This window comes from Leptonotus elevatus, chromosome 12, assembly GCF_054856555.1.
Source record: "Leptonotus elevatus isolate MCC_2025b chromosome 12, RoL_Lele_1.0, whole genome shotgun sequence".
In the NCBI taxonomy this organism is placed as follows: Eukaryota; Metazoa; Chordata; class Actinopteri; order Syngnathiformes; family Syngnathidae; genus Leptonotus; species Leptonotus elevatus.
This window is the reverse complement of record NC_141250.1, coordinates 19,542,643-19,562,527: the sequence shown is the minus strand read 5'-3', so window position 1 is coordinate 19,562,527 and position 19,885 is coordinate 19,542,643. Positions and strand designations below refer to the sequence as shown.

The 19,885-nt window shown below is 39.6% G+C and overlaps 2 protein-coding genes across 3 annotated transcripts; one reads left to right on the top strand and one right to left on the bottom strand.

Moving 5' to 3' along the window:
- Positions 1 to 712: 712 nt before the first annotated feature.
- pdcl3 (phosducin-like 3) lies at positions 713 to 4,913 on the bottom strand. Its single transcript, XM_086091330.1, has 6 exons — positions 4,835 to 4,913; positions 4,493 to 4,613; positions 4,092 to 4,182; positions 2,454 to 2,597; positions 1,971 to 2,179; positions 713 to 1,471 (listed from the first exon to the last, which is right to left on the bottom strand). Exons 1-6 carry the CDS (start codon positions 4,838 to 4,840, stop codon positions 1,326 to 1,328), a joined length of 717 nt encoding a protein of 238 aa, XP_085947456.1. The 5' UTR covers positions 4,841 to 4,913; the 3' UTR covers positions 713 to 1,325.
- An 856-nt stretch (positions 4,914 to 5,769) lies between these two features.
- On the top strand, positions 5,770 to 19,407 carry tbc1d8 (TBC1 domain family member 8). 2 transcript variants are annotated; one of them, XM_086091618.1, is made up of 21 exons: positions 5,771 to 5,882; positions 5,994 to 6,325; positions 7,441 to 7,551; positions 7,659 to 7,777; positions 7,928 to 8,156; positions 9,158 to 9,398; positions 9,598 to 9,805; positions 9,922 to 10,119; positions 11,193 to 11,339; positions 11,563 to 11,713; positions 12,055 to 12,269; positions 12,873 to 12,990; positions 13,319 to 13,604; positions 13,865 to 14,006; positions 14,548 to 14,646; positions 14,723 to 14,791; positions 16,965 to 17,229; positions 18,162 to 18,227; positions 18,312 to 18,410; positions 18,485 to 18,603; positions 18,815 to 19,407. In XM_086091618.1, exons 2-21 carry the CDS (start codon positions 6,199 to 6,201, stop codon positions 19,154 to 19,156), a joined length of 3,351 nt encoding a protein of 1,116 aa, XP_085947744.1. In that variant the 5' UTR covers positions 5,771 to 5,882; positions 5,994 to 6,198; the 3' UTR covers positions 19,157 to 19,407. The 2 variants fall into 2 exon arrangements, with proteins under 2 accessions (XP_085947743.1, XP_085947744.1); XM_086091617.1 differs by having other exon boundaries at positions 5,770 to 6,325.
- Positions 19,408 to 19,885: the final 478 nt, after the last annotated feature.

The window sequence follows — 19,885 nt, the reverse complement described above, 5'->3', positions numbered from 1 at the left end:
AGGTTAAAAATATCACTAATACTTTGTTTTGACTTAGTTTTTCAGACAAATTTGACTATATATGAATGATTATTTTTAAATGTTTTATTATTAATAACTTGAATATAAAAAAGTACACACTTTTGTTGTAAATATTTCAAATATATTTTTAGAAACACTTGAAAATTGTACATTTAAAAATATTTGTATATGTATTTAAATAATTGAATTAATATTTTTGAATGAGCAAAAAAAACATTAAATATTATTTTATATGCATTTTTTGATAATGTTCACTTGAATTATTTTTACACACTTTTGAAAACTTGAATTTCCTTTGCAAGCACTTGAACATACCATTAAATTTTTATTAACAAAAGGTATTTTATAAAATGCTTGTTTGTTTTGTTAAAATATTTCAAAACAATATTTTAACAACACCGGTTCTTTTTAATGCCATTTACAAGTACTTAAAAAAATAACACTTAAAAAAATTTAAAAAAATTGAGCGAATGAGAGTAAAAAGAAAGATGTCAATAGAAATGAGTTGTTTAACCCATTAAGACCTAAAGCGCCTGGCAAAACATGTCTCTAAAACCTATGGGTGACTTTTGAGTCACCCCCAAAAACCTGAAGTTTTCCTGGAAATTATACAATATTAAAAATAATTGATATCTCAGCTCCTGAAGCAGATAGAAACATAATTCCCCAAAAAATTCTAAGCTTACACCTGTGGCGTTCACACAAACATGAGTTTATTATTATAAACCTTCAATATATATATTTGTTGTAATTCAACAAACAAATGTCGCATCTGCGGGTATATTTATTTACCTTCAACACTGGAGTGCAGTTGTAATAACCTCGGAGAACGGAGTGGTATATTTGTCGTCCATTCCGTTACAAAGCCGTTGAAATTTTGAACATCCTAATTGTCTACAAACATATTTCTGAACAACATGCCGCTGTCGACTCGTTACGCTGATTCAAATTCTTCCCGCGCCGTTGTCAATTGCGTCATTTATTTCATAACCCCCGCAAATCTGCGTAAGCGATAAATGCTCGAATCCAATTCCAAGAAATGCCACGAGGCCCACGTCACCCTCTCGTGTATAATCTGCTGCCTTTCATCAGCTGAGCGACCAAGAATTGGTCAAAACAAAACGACTTATCCGCTCTCACGGGTTTAAAGGGAGAAGAGCGCTAGAGCGCTCCCGGCCTTAATGGGTTAATGTAGATTTGACTGAGCACATGATCGTTAACCCGACCGACAGAGGTTTTGGCAGGTGATTTAAATAAGGTATGAAAAGTGGTGATTAAAAAAAGAAGGCTGGGGAGTGGAGGTCTTAATCTTCGTCCGAGTCATCGCTGTGGTTGCGTGTGGGGAGCGAGCACCTGATGGATGACATCATATGATCGTGGATCGGCTTGTGGGGGTTCTCCTCCAGATCAGTCTTGATCGCGCCGGACTCGGACAGCCGCCACTCAAGCTCTGAATGCAGATTTGTTTGTTTATTAGTTTTTGTACTTGGGATGGGGGGGGGGGTATAAAATGATCATCTACAAACACAATTACATCTTCTTTTACCACTATAACAAAAAAAAAAACATTCAAATACGGGTACCTAAAAAAAAGTTCCCAAATTAATTCCAAAAAATTGCTGAAAATATTTTTAAAATACGGATAATGGAAAAAAATATATAAATACAAATATTTTTACCAAAACTACAAAAATATTTGCAAAAATAATAGAAAATGTAATCTAAAAAAGCTAAAGTATTCAGAAAATTGTTAAAAAAAAAAATCAAATCATCAAATGCTTACTAAAAAAAAATTCTGAATACTTTTTAAATGTAATACACATTAGCAAAACATTGGGATAATACCTGAAAAAAATCATTTAAAAAATATTTTACAATGGCTTAAACTTCTTTATACAAACTTGTGTAATTGTTTGAGAAGAAAAAAAAGGGCGCGTCCACATACTGACCTTCTAGCGTGAGGTTCATGCCCCCGAAGACGAGCGGCCCGATAAACTGCGCCTTCATGTTGCCCTCGCAGTAGACGAAGACGGTGGGCAGGTTTTTGTCGGGGTAGTTGGCGATGCAGGTGGTGGAGATAGACCTGAGGAACTTGGTCTGAGGGAACTTGCGGGCCAGTGCGCTCAGGTGCTGGTTGATCAGGGTGCACAGGGGGATGCTGGCCAAACAAACAACTTCATTTCAACTTCCATTTGGAATCATTTCTCGACATGCGCCATTTCCATTCTCCGACAGTCCCGGGGCTCTTCCTCAAAGGACTTTCTTCATCATTCTCATTGACAAACATGTTACGTTTTTTTTTTTTTTATGGGGCCCGATGAATAACCTAAAAAATTATATAAATAAATGACAGCTACCGGTATTTGTAAAAGAACCCTCGCCGAGCTAGTGCAAGTGGCTTGCGTGTGGCGGGCGTGGTCGTTGTTACTTACCCCTGCTTGTAGAGGTGCAGCACTACCCAGATGCCGTCTCCCGCCTTGTTGACCTCTTTGACGTAATCCTGACCAGACATCTCTGTCACTTCCCCGAATATATTCTTCATCTGCGACGACTTCCAGTCGGCCAGACGCTTTTGTCTAAACGCACGCAAGCACACACACAATGAATGGCAACCTCCACGACTGTGATATATAATAATACAATAACATATTTAAGGAGAATATAAAGAATTAAACAGTTTGTGCATCGCGATTCTCTAGTTTCCATTTACGTTGACATAGTGCTGCTCTTCTGGTGTGTGCACCTTGGCCACAAGGGGGCAGTATAATACATACGCATAAACAAAAATACCTCACAAGTATTATATTAAGTTCAGAAAGATGTAGTAATATTAGTCGTTTTTTTAATCATACAGATAAAGAAAACATGCCTGTGAGGGATACCGCCACTCTGCTGTCGAATGAAAATGAGGTCAAAGAGCCCTCGGGCTCGCATTGCAGTACTGTAGAAACTGGTGAGCCATGCGTGGCATTCACAATGCAGGGCCAAGGGCACATTGACGTCAATTTCAGCCAACAGCAGAGGGCGGTATTGGAAAAAAGCGGCTGCATCATTCCACGAAAGCAATATTAATCAGAATAACATGTTTTAGACTTTGGCACAATTGATATATTTTTGCAAAGTTTTTTTTGCTTTGAGTTTCCTTTTGTCATAGGGTGGCCGGTGTGAGAACAACTTCCAGGTTGCAGTCAACACGTTGAGGAGTGAGGACCGCTGACATTAAAGGGAAACTTGACTCATTGAGCCATTTTCAGCAGTAAAAAGTGAATAATTTGTCCAGAATGAATTTGATAACTTCATGATTTTTTAAATTACAATTAATACCTTGAAAAAAGATCCACTTGTTGATGACTGAAGATGACATCACCTGTGCTGAGGAAGTAGGTAACGACCAATCATGGCTCGGTGTGCTGACCAAACCGAGAAAACAGGTGAGCCACACACCTGGCACACCTTTATTTATAAGGCAATTCTTGGGCTGCTTCGCCTCTCTCTTTGTGCTTTTATCAGGCAGAGAAGCAGTATTCATTGCGTTCGCAAAACCTCTTTTTGCTCTCTGTCCCAAACGTACGGACAGAAATTGGTAAAAAAAAAAGCTTTTGGGTACTCAGCACCATCAGCCTGGAATGTTCTGCAGAATGACTTAGAGCTCAAAAACTGGTGTCATTAAATGTTTTTAAATATAAATTGAAAGACATGGCAACAGCTTCCATACAGTGTTGTTGTTTTTAGCTTGGCTGTTTGAACAATTTTAATGATCATTTAATCCAAAATGTTGTACATTTTTTAATTTGTCCCAATCTGTACTATATGTCTGTAGGTTTGTGTTCTTTTGCTGCTGCCTGTCTTGGCCAGGTGTCTCTTGAAAAAATAGGTTTTTAATCTCAATAGGACCAACCTAGTTAAATAAAGGTTAAATGAAAATTAAGTTATCAAATTTATTCTGGATAAAATATTAACGTTTTACTTCTGAAAATGGCTCAATGAGTCAAGTATCCATTTAAAAGAAATGGTACCCAGCCCATATGCAAGCGTTTGAGATGGCCAACAGCGGCGTCTTGTGGGCTCACTTGTACATCTCAATGGCCGCTTCGTCGTCCTCTTCAAACTCGTCTTCGTTCTCCTTCAGCTCTTCCAGCGTCATGTTCTCATATTTTTTCACTGTACACACCAGAAGACTTGTGATGATGTATGTGCAAATATGACAAAATGTACAAATAAGCCAAATAGCTGTTTTTTTAAACAAACTATTTTACAAAAAATATTTTAAATAATCCTTTTCACTTGCGAACATTTTTATTTAAAAATCGTAGATTTTTTTTAAAATATTGTTTAATCTCTGTTTAAACTGTGTAAACTGTCGCCCCCTGCAGGCTAAAAGTAATGCAGCTTAAAATCATCACTCCACTCGAGTACTTTACTTTCTCTTCTTAAATCAGCTGCTATACGATTAAACAATAAAGATTCTTACCGACAGACTGCTGCTGGAGGGCAAAGTCTTCCTCCTCTTCGTCATCTTTCGGGACCTCTTTCGGTGGAAGAATCCCTTTCTTCCTCAGGATGTCATTCCACTCGGTGTCCTCGTTTGGGTCCTGTGAGAAGAACCACCACGACATTTCTATCACTAATTGGCACATGACGCCTGTTAAGATACATTTCTTTCGAGTTGTTTACAACAAAACACTAAGACTGCAGAAGCTTACTCGCTACGGTGTGAGAAAACACTGCAGGCGACAAACAGCTATGAGATTGTTCAATCAAAGACGCTTTAGGACAACGACTTAAAGAGTAAAAAAATAATATTAATTCTAACCTGCATGTTGTCACACTGAAGTTTCACTAAAGAATCACACCACTCCTTTGGCAAGACCGGAAACGGAAAGAGTGAGGACAAAAAAGTCCGATCAGAAACAAAACACGCTGATTTCCCGACAATGTCACATTTCCCTCTCACACGATGAATTTACTGCAAGTGATTTAAAATAGTACGTGTTTCTTCTAACACACACTTTGCAATTTTTACTTTTAATTATGGAGTTGAAGTAAACGTTCATATTTGCGGTAAAACAAAATCAGGTCGAAGGGACAATAATAAAAGTGAAACCAATTTCCGCTTTAGCCTAAATATATCCATATAAGGAATTACAGCCCGACATTCCATTTGTGGCTGCCGATAACGTCATTCAACAGGTGCTACCTCATGCTATATATAGTTTATATGATATATGTCGCAAAATAAAAACAATACATGTATTAACAACAAATATAAATTTAAAATCCACAAGAATGCATGTTTTCTCAATTAAAACACTACATAACTATAAAACATTTGTCTAAATAGTTGTAATATCAACTTTATTTTATTACTATTATCTTATTTGGGAGCAACGACCATTTATGTCTTGAACACGTGAACACACTAACAGCCTATTCAGATGAGGTTCTGTGGCTCATTGCGGAAGTGTATGGAGAGATTTATTATTATTATGGAAATACAGTAATGGTGTGCTTTTTTCCCTCAAATCCATTATGTTGTTTGCAAATAATTAATGTGACTATACTTTTTCGTTTTTTGGGTTTGTTTTGTTTCATTGCATAAAAATAAATATTTTCCCTCCATAGGATGTGGTTATTTCACATAGTTTTTTTTTATTTTTAAGAAGTTATTCTTTTGGAGTTGAGCGTGAGTACCTGGACATGTGACGCGCGAAGATCCAATAAGATAAGAGTGGGTATCCTTTTCCGGAAGTAAGAGCGCCTGAAATAGGGAAGTAGGGAAAGTACAAGTTCTCACCCTCATATCCTTTCGGTTAGCTACTTTTGTCAGTAATCATTCCCTGACATTACTACTGAGTAAAAATGTAAGTGAAATACACGTAAAGATAGGGGAACGATGGAAATGACGCCATTAATTCACACGGAGCGCTTTTAGATGAAAACAACAGAGTGACACATCTCTCCCCCATGAGCAGAAGAATCAATCTGGGATCGGCGTGTCCAGCTGTTGAATATCGACTTCAGCGAGCCGGACGTCAAACAGTGTTCGAAGTTCGAACCCCGCGTAGCGAACAATGCAGCCAGCCGCTTACGCTCCACTGTAGACCGGCGGGGTGGACTTCTCAGGCGGCGGCGGAGGGCCAGTCACCCCCTCCTCCGATGGTCCCACCCAGCTGAGAAATGTGGCTGAACCCGGAGGAAGTGGCGCTGAAGAACGCGCTGAAGCTGTGGATCACCGAGCGGAGCAACGACTTCTTTCTGCTGCAGAGGAGGAGAGGCCGCGGGGAGCCCGCCGGAAGGCTGAGCGGTCGGTAGAACCCGAGACACGGTGCACCTGGACGGGCATGGAGGGCGTGAGGGTGGGAAGTGGATATTTGGGTCGTCAGGCCACACTCTTGAAAACAAAAATCGTGCACTTGAAAATCCCCCAAACAAAACGAGAAAGTCGACTTTTAATTCAATTTAAATGCACCTTGTAATATCCAAGCTGCCTTTAAAAGGTGGCCACTTTGTCGCATAAGTGACCGATGCTTCTGCTAATTATTGCCCGACTGTGGATTTTGTGTCTCTTTTCAGACAATAATTAACCACTTGCAAGCAATGTGTTTGTTTTTGCGTGCCCTGTTAAAGGCACAGTGTGCGATTTAAAAGTTAGTAAACAAATGCTAGGTAAAAGTTAATGTTAACTCCTGAATCCTCAGGGGAGTTTGCTGTCACCACGGTGACAAAAAAAGTAAATTGTTCCTCACATAATACAAAATTACACATAAATAATCAATTTTACAACATGAACAACTGCGTTAAAGGATTAGTAAGTGATTTCCAAGAAAAGTGGCTCTAGAATTGTCCGGTTATTTATTGTAGCTAGTAGCTACTGTGACAAAACAAAACTTGTTGCTCATATAGTACATAACATAAATGTATATGTATATTAGGTCAATTTTGACATCACAATTCAGAAGAGCTCACTAACAGACACATTTTGGGAAGGGGCCGGCCACGGAAAATGTTCTTGGTTGTTTACTTTCACACTTGATGGGTGTCCAGGGAAGGGAGAACATTCCGGTATGTTCCCCTACCCTCAGAGGCCTTTGTGCGCGTTGCCAGGCTACGGAAGCACACCTTCAAGCGGCTCAACTTGGACGGTAAAAAAATATAGAAGCTAAAATGAAAAGATAAGACATTTTTCACCATGTGAGACGGGGGGTAAAAAACTGCCTGCTTAAAAAGTCTCCAGTCAAGTGTTAAGTTAACCAAAACAAAAAGTTACACAAAAAAACCTTTGTATACACCAAACAGACAAATAATAGTAATGTTTTGAATCGTATTTTAACTAGTGTAATTTTACTGCACTGTGAAAACAGCGAACGTGCCGTCATAGTGACCTTGCAAGGTCAAAGGTGTTGTGGTGTGTGTCTGCAGGCCTCCTGGTGGGGGCGCTAGACACGGTGCTGGACTCCAATGCCAGGGTGACGCCCTTCCGAATCCTCCTCCAGATCCCAGGCTCGCAGATTAGTTGGATCATCGCTAGTGGTACATCCACAAAAAAACGCATCTATTATTTGTGTGTGTGTTTGTTTTCTGTTTTAATGCTGTCCGTCCCACCGGGTCGTCGCCCCACCCCCTCCCCATCCGCCCAGGGGCCGCCATGGAGGAAGTGAACAAGCACTGGGATTGGCTGGCACACAACTTGCTGCACTCTTTGTCCATCTTTGAGAACAAAGAGGACATGGCCAGCTTCGTCAGAGGAAAAGTCAAGGTGGGAGGACGGACGGGTCCACTAGAAATAATCCACAGAGTCAAAAGAAGAAGAAAAAAAAATCACGGCACGCTTGGTCACATACGACATACATGTGTCATACAACTACCGTAACGTGATGGCTATTTGATGGTTAATGATGTGTGTCAGGGCCTGATCGCGGAGGAGTCCCGCGGTCGTCAGGCCGCCCAAGAGGACGACCCGGAGAAGTTTCGCGAAGCTCTGCTGAAGTTCGAGCGCCACTTCGGGCTGCCGTCGTCGGAGAAGCTGGTCACCTTCTACTCGTGCTGCACGTGGAAGGGGAAGGTGCCGCGCCAGGGTCTGCTCTACCTCAGCATCAATCACATGGCCTTCTACTCATTCCTGCTGGGGAAGGAAGGTGCGTAGTGTAGTGTTCGTTCAGCTCATTAAATTGTTGTAGATAATGAAAATTAATGTTTTGTCAAATCAAACATTTTGATTTGCTTTATTTTTTCTTTCTTTCTTTAAAGTTGGTTACTCAATTGCACTAAATAACATTATTTTAAATTAAAAAAAGTTCCATCCATTTTTTAAACAATTGGTTGATTGATTTATTGCACAGAATTTACTTTTTTGCCATTTATTTTAACACATTTGATAAATTTTAGCTACTTTTAACCATTTTTATTTTGTGAAGTAATTGATCGATTAATAATTGTAAATACAGTAACATTAATAACGAGAATTTTATTTCAACACATTTAAATTTATTTATTTTATAATTGTAATTTTTATAATCTTAAATAATAATTTTATATGTTTTTAACTAATTGGTAGTTAATTGTAGTTATATTAAAAGCATTAATAGTGACAATAGAATACAATAGAATAGAATACATAACTTTTTTAGCCCATTTGGACATATTCAAAGTTGATTCAATAATTTAATCATTCTATTTAAGTTAATTATGCATAACACTCATAATGCTAATTATTTTAATTGTAAAAAGTTCGGCACATTTGAACTACTTTTAAGAAAAATGTTTGGTTGATTAATTGTAATGAAATTAATTATAAATATTTATAATTTAAACACATTTGACCCATTGTACCAATTGTTTTTAAACAGTTTTATTTATTAAATATATTTAAATCAATGATGCATAACAAAATAAACAGCTTTGCATATTTTACAAACATCAGATTTTTTTAAACATAAATTATTAAGTATAAATAAATGAATTATAAAGATAAACAATTTTATATATTTTACATACAGCACATATTCAATTTTTTTTTTTTACAAAATGTTCTTAAAAGGTAATTTTTTTAAATGATAAATAAACATTTTGAATTTGAATGCATTATTCTTTTATTCAAGAAAAAGTTGATTTTATTTATTGTTTATTATTTTCACAGTTAAGTTTGTGATTCCCTGGGCGGAGGTGATTCGGCTGGAGCGGGTCTCCGGCGGATTCATGACCGAGGCCATCCGGGTGAGCACCAGGCAGCGGCAGCGGGACTTCTCCATGTTCCTCAACCTGGATGAGGCTTTCGGAGTAGTGGGGCAGTTGGCCGACATCGCCCTGCGCCGATTGCTGGATAGCGAAGGTCTGGAGCTGGACCGAGTGCTGCAGAAACCGGCCCGAATCACCAAGAGGTCAGACTTTGTCATTTTCTGTTGTCCATCTGTCCAGTGGACATGCTTCAAATTTCATAGTAGTCAGTCAAAAAAAAAAGTCTAGATGTAGCATTTCTGAAGGATCACATGTTTAAGGTTAACTTCTACTTTTAAATGGTTACTTTCCAGACATGGCTTCTTGAGACTTAAATTCAGCCAAACTTGATCTTCTGTTCAGGGTTTTGGAGGAGCAGGCGTTGCGAGAGTACGTTCTGGCCCTGTTCCGCCTTCCTCGCAGCGAGAGGCTCCACGAAGCGGTGTCGTGCGCCGTGTGGACGCCGCACGCCCGCTGCCACACGGCCGGCACGCTTTACACCACAGACAACTACTTGGGCTTCTCAAGCCGAGAAGAGGGACAATGCATCCTCCTCATACCCCTCTCAGAGGTGTACAATTTGTTCTTGCCCTTTGTCATATGATATTGATCAAATGCTAATATGATAGCAGTGGACGATGCTAATGAGTTCAAACGAAATGTGCTGAAATGCTAATGTGCTACCAGGTGGTGTCTGTGGAGAAAGCGGAGAGCACGTGCGCGCTACCGAACCCGGTGATCGTGAGCGTGCGCTCCAAGAAGGCCTTCCAGCTCATCGAGCTGCAAGAGCGTGACGACCTGGTGGAGAGTCTCAACTGCAGGCTGCGCTCGCTGCACCTCAAGCAGTCGGCCTTTCGAACCACCCGACATGCCAAGAGGACCGCGGTACGCAAAGTCATCGTTTTTTGTTTTTAATCAAATAAATACAAAATTTGTAGATTCATATGTGAAATTGTTTATACATTTTTTTATTGCATTATTTGAAATCAATCAACCAGTTAGTATATGAGATAATTAATAAAAAATTCAATTTGAATAAGACGTCTAATATATGGGAAAGTTTAATAATAAATGATGAATGAATAGTATTACTTACAATAGACCAATTGATATTTAATGTTTATTTTAATATTCAAATCATCATTCTTGTTTTTTTAAATGTTAATACAACTGCAAATTGTTACCATTTCATTAAATAAATACACAAATGAAAGACATAAAATGTGTAAAAAGGCATTTTAATCATTAAAATTATTGTCGGTTTTTAAAATTGCTTTAAATTAATGTGGTTACAATTGATTAACCATTTACTTCATAAAATGCAGAAACGTTAAATATTTATGCAAAATTCTATTTTTTTTAATGCATGAGTTAGAGTAATAATGAACTGATTATCATGTTTGATAAATTAAATGTCAAAATGTGTTTAATTTAATAATAAAATAACTTTCCAAATTTTTTAACTTGATAATTTGTGTGATTCTAGTTGATTACCAATTATCGAACAAAATGAATGCAAAAATATAATAAATACAATTTTAAGTCCAACGTTTTCATTCAAAAATAAACACTGGATAAATACACATGAGATCCTTCTCAATCAACACCTCTTGGCTTCTGTTAATGTGAGGGGGTGATTTTGTCATCAACCACCAGCCTGTATTTTGACATTTTGTTGTGTTTTGCCATAAGAGGGACGTTTCTGGGCAAAAAGGCAATGTTGACCTCTCCAGCCAATCACAGAATTGAATTGTTTGTTTACAAACAGAAACGGTCAAAACTTTGGACTCTACCTAATGGTTAAATGAATGCAACAATTATGTCAGGACTTTTGACCATGAACAATTTACTATGTAAGTACTTGCTAGGCCTGAAGGAACTTTGCCCATCCGTGGTCTTTGCTCGTGTGTCTGGAACTGGAAGGCTCATGTTGGTTTTTGTTGTCATCCCTGCATCAGAGCTGCCCCAACCCCTACTACACCTTCTACTACGACACGGCGTGCTCGGATGAAGAGGAGATGGAGGAGCAGGTGCTTCGTAACACAGTCAATAGTGAAGCTCTCATGACAGCCTTTCATCACAACACCACAGGAAGTAACAACAAGGTAAGCTGAAGCAGGGCTATTGATACGGTTTCATTGCTATGCCGTAGTTGACGTTCTTCCTCTGGTACGTCAGTTATCATGATGCTGTTAATAACGCAAAATATCACGTTATCATGATTGACTGTAGTGTATCACAGATGATTTTCCTCCAATACACACACAATCATACAATCTCTGTATATCACAATATTGAGATATTACACCATATCGTTGTCTTGTTCAGAATATGGAGGCGCTGAAAGAAAAGATGTGGGAGGAACACTTTGCTGAGTTTGGCCGTGGCGTCCACATGTTTCGCACGGACAAGGTCCAACGACTGATTGCTATGGGGATACCCGAGTCCCTACGGGGCGAGCTGTGGATGACGCTCTCAGGTGGGAAGGACAAACCCAGCTACATAAAATGGCTGACAACTATGTCATTAGATGCTAAAACACTTGCCATGCTAACAAACTGTATAGCAAGATAGCAACCCAGGCAGTGGAAATGCCAAGGCAGATGAGTGATTTCACATCTTGACCTGTAGCATGCTATTTAGTAAAGTGGTTGAAATGCTAATATGCCAACGGTTCAATGCGAACATGTGCTAACCGTTGATACCAAACGTACACATGGCAACAAAGCAACCTGGCAGATTTGTGAGGACTTCACATCTTGCTTTGCAATTGCTTACTATTTCTAATGCTAACATAGCAACACATTTTTTACCCTGCAGACGCGTCCCCCGATCTGGACTCGCAACCGGGCTACTATGCTGGCCTGGTGCAGACGTCAATGGGTCAGAGCAGCCTGACCACAGACGAGATCGAGCGGGACCTCCACCGATCCCTACCAGACCATCCTGCCTTTCAGAACCCCACCGGCATCGCCGCACTCCGCCGTGTGCTCACCGCCTATGCCCACCGCAACCCCACGATTGGATACTGTCAGGTATGACTGGCAATCATGATCATTTCTTTCATCTTAAAAGTGGTTAAATGCTAAAACCCTATCATGGCAACTTGAGTAGAAAAGGCGCAAAAACAGAATGGCAATGGTTACACATCTTGACTAAGAGTTTGGTGCTATTTTGAATGAGAATAGCGTGCTGCATGCTAACGGGTGGTGCAATAACTTATAGCAACATAAGTTAGCAACATGAGTGCAAAAGACGGAAAGGCACATTAAATAAAGATTTTACTTTTATTTGTAGTTGCATACTAATTTGACTGATAAATAAAAATGAGTTGGGAGAAATGCTAACATACTATCAGTCGGTATGTTTTCATGTGCTAGCAGTTGGTAGCTAACATTTAGCAAAAACACCTGAGGCAGATGGGTGAGGAGAAAGGATACTTACTAAAAGTTGCTAACCTATGCTAACTATTGTTATGCTAAAACATAGCCATATAGTACACGGAAAATAATAGGAGGCGCCCAGTCAAATTGTTGAGGATTTCACATCATCCCCTGCAGCTGCATCCTCTGTCGATAATTGTTGAAATGCTAACATGTCAGCAGTAGCTGTGCTAACACTTAGCTTTGTGATGCTAGTCGATGAACATACTGGCATCCGTGCTGCTGCTGTACGCCAAAGAAGAAGAAGCTTTCTGGCTGCTGGTGGCCATCTGTGAGCGGATGCTACCTGACTACTTCAACAGGCGGGTAATCGGTAAGCGGCTTTGATATTAGCGTTTGCATTAGCATTTGGATTAGTGTTAGGAAAGTGCTCATTAAATCATTGGTGAAGATTTCACATCTATGTCTGTAGTCTGGTTCTCCTACAACCGAGAATTGATCAGCTGCTAAAATGCTAACCGTTGGTATGAAAGAATGGATGAAATCCCAACATGCTAACTGTTGGTTTCCTAAAAAATAGCAACATAGGACACAAGTACAGAAGGTTGTCAAGAAGATTGGGATTCCTAATGAGAATTGATTAAATGCTAACATGCTAAAATTAGCATTAACATCGTGAAACAACTGCATTTCTGGTGCAGGTGCCCAAGTGGACCAGTCGGTGTTCGAGCAGCTGATCAGTGAGCGTCTCCCCGATCTGGCCGATCATTTTCCGGACCTTTCCACGTTGTCGTCTGTGTCGCTCTCCTGGTTCCTTACCATCTTCGTCAGCGTGCTGCCCTTCCACAGCGCCGTGTGCGTGGTGGACTGGTTCTTCTTCCACGGCATCAAGGCCATCTTCCAGCTGGCTCTGGCTGTGCTGGAGGCCAACGCTGCTAGCCTCTGCACCCGTGTGGACGACGGACAGGCACTTATGGTCCTCGCTAGGTATTTCCAAAGATTGATGCCTACTTGTTTGTGGTTAAAACCGCAGGAATGATGACAACGATGCATACATTTGTCAGCTTTGGAAGTATCAAAGTCGCAATAGAGGTGGGAATGCAAGAAAGCCGTGACAGTGGTCTAGTTTTGAACACAGGAGTACTTCACAAACAAAATATCAATGGCATACTACTACACATGTTTGTGTTAGCTTCGTTAGCATAGCATCAACAGGTACAATAACACCACCTACTGGCCTGTTACAGTTTTCTGGAGCATGTTGGAAGTGAGCAGTCATCTGCAGGCGAGTTCTCTCAGCCCCCTGCAAATGGCAGCAGCAACAACATGGCAGATGCTCCAGCTGTGGGCCAAGCTAACATAACACAGCTCATCACTGATGCCTATGAAGTGAGTTACTAGCAGCTAACTAGCTAGAATACAGATCCATTTTTGTTGTCATCATTTTAACCAGAAGTTATGTAAAAAAAAAAAAGAAAGAAAAAAAGAACAAAAGCACATCATGTATACTCTCCACGTCTTTCTTTTTTTTTGGTAGCATGCCTGCTTGTTTAAATCTGCGCTAATGATGCTAACCGTCTACTAAACAGGAATCCCAGCCCACATAAAACAGATTCTTCAAAGATGTTTTAGGTATCTGTTAAATAAGGTTTGAAAAACATTCTTTAAAATTTTATCGTGCTACCTAGCGTTTCAGCTAACAATGCTAACAGTCAGCTAAATGTCTGAAAATCCTTCTTAAATATGTTCATGCTAATCATGCTAGTTAGCCTCCATACTAACAATACTAATAGTCAGCTAGACATAGCTACATATTTTAAACTACGTTAGCTTCCAAAATAGTGTGTGCAATGGCTGTCTTAAAAAAAAAAAGAAGAATGGATTGTTGCTTTTTCAAAATATAAGTATTTTCATGTGTTTTCTTGGTCAGAGGTTCGGAGACTTGACTGTGAAGAAGATCGAGAGGCTTCGCTGTCGACACAGAATCCAAGTCCTGCAGGCACACGAGGACACGACCAAAGAAAACGCTGTGAGAAATGATGCTAATTATTGTGCTGACGCTAATGTTGACAACAATGCTTATACATTGGTTTGTGTTTTCGTAGTTAAGAGTGGTGACACCAGACGTTTCCATCTCTGCTGAAAACCTGGCTGACATTTATGACCTCTTCAAGGTAAATTCTTCACCACTTTTCAGATTCTCATTAATTAAAAATAATTAACACAAAAAACAATGACAATTTTAACTTTTGTTGTTGTCAAATTGCAACTTTTAATAATTAAAAAAAAAACTATTCTTGTCATTTTTTTATTCACTTCATTCCCTTAAAAACAAAAACTAGTTTTGTAATATCACAACTTACTATTCATGTTAATATTAGTAATATTACAACTTACTTTTTTTGTATAACTTTATTCTTAACTCTTTGACTGCCAGACGTTTTCAGAAAAGGGATGCTGCCAGTGCCAGCCGATTTAAGCATTTTGACTGATTTTCAAGGTCCACAGAAAATGTTCTGTTTGGACTATGGAAACACACGTACTACCAAATGAAAGATTGGACTTTCATCTTTCATCAGAAAAAAAGAGTTTGTTTCTACCTTATTCCGTTCTTTAGTAATCAACAATAGAAAATGGTTAGTTTGACCCAATTTCGCCTGTGTTGGACCAAAATACGGAGAAATCAAGCTTTTAGTGAAACGATATTATTTCATGCATTCTAGTGAATTTGACACTTCTTTTTGTCCATGAATGATGCCACAAACACCTAAATAGTGCTTTACTTCTATAAAACACTACCACCAAGAATGAAAAAGTGTTTTTTGATAGCAAAATACGTTTATTTACATTCAACAGTGTAACAATTTGACAACAATTTGGCAAACTATTTACAAATGTGTGCAACTGTGGTGCTATTTACAAATATGTGGATGTTTCAACGACAGTTTTTCTTTGTGTAACACTCTCCTGCGTGCAAGAAGACGCAACAGCATTTGCATGATCCATTTTATCCACTCCATTCATGGTGGCATCGTAGTCCAGAAACAGTGTCTTCTCCGTGATCAGACTGTACCCGCTCCTCCGATGAATATGCATTGGACTCGGGGTACTCTTCATTGTCCGATCGAATGTCCGCTTGTGCAGCTCCGCGTTTTCCGGCGTTAGCAGCGCTAGCCGGTGAGGCTTTATGACGAGAGAATAACGGCCGCGTATAGCTTCCAACTCCGGCGAGGTTGACCATCATCATCATCATCAATGTGCATTGGTCGATGCTTTTCGACTACTCTCCATCGCCCGATCGAATGTCCGCTTGTGCAGAAGTACCCGGCCGGCTATTGTGCGCGTTTTCCGGCCTTAGCAGCGCTAGCCGCGCTAGCCGCGCGTAGCCGGTGAGGCTTACTACGTGTTCGTAAACACGTCCAGGCTTCCAACTTTGGCGTCAAACTCGCAGTCATCATCATCATCATCATCAATCTGCATTGGTCGATGCCAACTCTCCATCGCCCGATCGAATGTCCGCTTGTGCAGAAGTACCCGGCCGGCTATTGTGCGCGTTTTCCGGCCTTAGCAGCGCTAGCCGCGCTAGCCGCGCGTAGCCGGTGAGGCTTACTACGTGATAGTAACAGGCCAAAGCTTCCAACTTTGGCGTAGAGCTCGTTGTCATCATCATCGTTGACATCAATGCGCTTTTTAGTATTGATTGATGCTTTCCGTCTTTGAAAAAAATGCTCAAGCTGAGCTGCTTGTAACCGGTTGCTTGGTCAAGCCATTGTGGCTTGGATCAGCCATTGTCTCCTCAACACTCTAGCTCCGCCTCACGTCTTCTACTGACGCCCACGGTGGGCGGCCCATCCAACCTTGTGCAAAGAGAGTCATCGCTGCCCTCTAGGGGCCAAAACGAGTCTTTGACTAATCAGATCAGCCTGATTCTTTCAGCACAGCTGCCCAAGGCTTTCCTGCACCCGTTTTTGAAAAAAAAAAAAAAAAACATAGGGGACGTCTTTTAACGTCCTCGGCGCCCTTCCCTAGGTTTATGCTAAACGTTTTATAACGTTTATGGCAGTCAAAGAGTTAATAACTTTTTGTTTAAAAATTTGATTAAGAGTATAATATTTCTCATAATATTATGGTGTATTACGTTTTTGTAAAATATATATTTGTATTTTTTTTTCTTGGTCATTTTCCCTCATTGACCTAAAGGAAAAAAACTAGAAAAGAAAGAAAAAAATAATATTTCTATTACATTTTGCAGTGTTATGCTCTTAATATTACAAGATTTAACTGATTTAACAATTTGTCTGCTGATGGTACTGTAAGCTTGTCAGTGATAGTATTATTTCCATGCAGACGGAACATTTCATCAGCATGTACTGGGGCGACATTAGCGCGGTGGCCGCGGCGGGGGCGGCATCATGGCGGCGCGGCGTCTCCTATTTGGAGCGCCAGTACCGACTGGACCTGCCACAGTTCAAGAGTCTGTACGGGCTGCTGGCCCCGTGGCCGGCGGGTGGCTGCCAGCGCCATGCCGACACGCTGGCCCATCGCACCTTCACCCTGTTGGACTCCAACAGACACAATCTGCTCTTCTTCAGGGACTTTGCCCTCTGGCTCGGTGGGTGGAGTGTGACTGACGACTCGTTTGCTTAAGTGTTTATTTCAAACAATCCGATCCCGTGTCATGACACTTCCAAGAAAGTAAATGAGAAATTTGTTTGAAAACTCTCCTGATCATATTCTCTTAATAGTTTATCTTGGGGAAAAAAAGCCTTATTCTCTGAATAATGACTTTGTTCTCATAATTTAGCTTTTTCTTTCTTTATCTGAAGAAAATATGACATCATTGTCATGATCTCATATTTAATTCTCCTTTAAAAATATAAAACTTTTCACACAAAAGTAAGAGTTTTTCTGGACAAATTCTACTTTTCTACAAATTATAACACTTTTTTCCTAAAATAAAAAAAAGGCTTATGACTAGTGTTAAAAAATACTTTTACTAAAAAAAATCTGACTTTACAGCAAAATCTGACTGTCAACAAAATAATTATTCTCCTAGTATGATTTTACTCTGTACTATTTTCTTAAAAATATATATTCTTTAAAACGCCGTTTTTCATTCTTGTAATATTGAGGAGTTTTCTTTTACCTTAAAACACTTATGACTTTTTCTTATTTTTAAAAACTAACTTTATTCTTGAAAAAAGTTTTTTGTAATAATTTTTGTTGACACAATATGACTAAATTAAAATTACATTTTTTTTCTCGCTTTTGATACATGCACTATAGTAGATCATATAATTGCACTTATTTATTTTTGTGTATTTTGACTTTATTCATTTTTAAAATCCTAACATTTTGTCATCTTTTCTTGTATTATTTAAAAAAAATTGTCAAAATAGTATTTTTTTTCTCAGCAAAATAAAAAAAAAGAAAAAATATATATAATATAAAAAAAACTTGAAAAAAACGTTTTTGGAAAAATAATTGTATTTGTAATACCTTTTAAAAAAAAAAAGTAATCCCTTTTCCTCTTTGTTGTATCAGACATTTTGTACTGTGGTGAGCTGAGTGACAAGGTGAAGCTACTGTACCGTCTTCACTTACCTCCCGGTGAGTCTTCCTCGCATTTTGGCCGAAACGTTTAATTTAACGGCAACTTTCTGATGCCGTTGACGTCACTTTCAACTTGGACAGCTCTGACTGACAGCGAGGAGCGCTCGTTTTCTTCATCGTCCGGGATGAACATTCCTTCGTTGTCATCCGGCAGACCTCTCTACGTGGGCGTGGCCTCAGGTGGTGACAAAGATCGAGACGTGAATTCGATCTTCCACTTGCTTATTGAGTTGGTTTTGTTTTGGCTGCTAAAGAAAGGGCTGATGGGAAAGAGGAGGCGAAGGACTACCAGGAGCAGCTGAAGCAGATGCTTCGGGATTTAGTCGTGACCAAGGAAAAGGATGTGCACCAGCTACTTCCCCTCATGAAGCAGGTAAAGTCTATTATTTCATTATTTTAAACTACAATTTATAAAAGACACATTTTGGCGCCAAGAAAGGTTCTTCGGTTTCCGTGTGCTTTGTTGTTGCTAAATCGTTTAAGTGGGTTAATTTCATATCCAGGTGCACTCAATAATCATGAAATTGCAGTCATTTTACAAGAAAAGAATCGGACTAAAAACTTGACTTGGATTTCCTTGTCAGCGAGAGTTCATCCAGTTTTGTAAGACCCTGTGCAGCCTGTTCCACGGCGACCCCGAGGAGAACGAACTCTTCCAGGCCATCGCCAAGGTCACCAGCCTGGTGCTGCAGATCGGCGAGGCCACCGCCAGGCCCGCGGGACCGGACCGGGACCAGGTCCTATCTGCACCGCCTGACGAGTGGACCATCAGCCTGGCCCAGATTGTGGCATCTCTGCTGACTGAACAGGCGCTGGTCAACTTCCTGGAGAAAGCCTGCCATCTGACGAGTCGCATCGCCGCCGCCAAGGAGAAGCAGTACCAGCAGAGGGCGCCGCTGCTCGCCCTGCAGCACGCCCACCGCTAAGGCGAGCTGTCGCTGTCGTACCCTGTCCGTCCTAGTAGACTGTGCGCAACTAACCGGACATGCCTTCTAATTTCACTGTGAGTCAATTCTGATGTTTTTCTACACAAATATTTTCTAACTGTAGTGTTTAATGTACTGGTGTGCATGCACCTTCTCGCTTTTTTCAATCTACAGCCAAAATGTGCAAAAAACTTTATCATGACTGCAAAACACTGGATTTGTCTTTTTAAATAAAATTTATGCTGCAAACATCAAGTCTTTCATTTTTACCTTGTTGGGGAATAACACTTGACAAAATATAAGTTTGGATTTTTTCAAAAAAAAAATACGACTGCAATTTTTTTTTGAGAGGAAAAATCTTTATCTTGAAAAAAAAAAAAGAGTTGATTCTCAAAATAGGCTTTTTACGAGGGGGAAACAAATATATTTTATATGTGTAATATTACAAATTAATATCTAGAGAAATAAGTAAGACTTCATTTTCAGAATACATTTTTTTTCAGTAGAAAATGTGATGTTTAAGTTGGAAAAAAATCATGCAAAACTATTTTTTGATTTTTTTACCAAACAGGTTTTTGTTTATAAGGCCAACATTACTCTTGTAACATTAAACATTAATAGACTAAAGGCCGCTGCAGTTCATTCTGTTCTCGCAGAATTACTCTCTATTTCCTTGTTGAATGGTGAACAACGAGCGGCGCTTCGTACATTTTTATCTGGACAAGACGA

What these genes read in the sequence shown, in the direction of transcription:
- pdcl3 (XM_086091330.1), bottom strand. An exon ending in CCTCCAGCAGCAGTCTGTCG is followed by an intron (nt 4,183 to 4,492) that starts GTAAGAATCTTT and finishes TGGTGTGTACAG; the next exon opens with TGAAAAAATATGAGAACATG. An exon ending in CTGCACCTCTACAAGCAGGG is followed by an intron (nt 2,180 to 2,453) that starts GTAAGTAACAAC and finishes TTGTTTGGCCAG; the next exon opens with CATCCCCCTGTGCACCCTGA.
- tbc1d8 (XM_086091617.1), top strand. Translation starts at nt 6,199, where the DNA reads ATGTGGCTGAACCCGGAGGAAGTGGCGCTGAAGAACGCGCTGAAGCTG. An exon ending in GCCCGCCGGAAGGCTGAGCG is followed by an intron (nt 6,326 to 7,440) that starts GTCGGTAGAACC and finishes GTGTGTCTGCAG; the next exon opens with GCCTCCTGGTGGGGGCGCTA. An exon ending in GCACTTATGGTCCTCGCTAG is followed by an intron (nt 13,605 to 13,864) that starts GTATTTCCAAAG and finishes GGCCTGTTACAG; the next exon opens with TTTTCTGGAGCATGTTGGAA.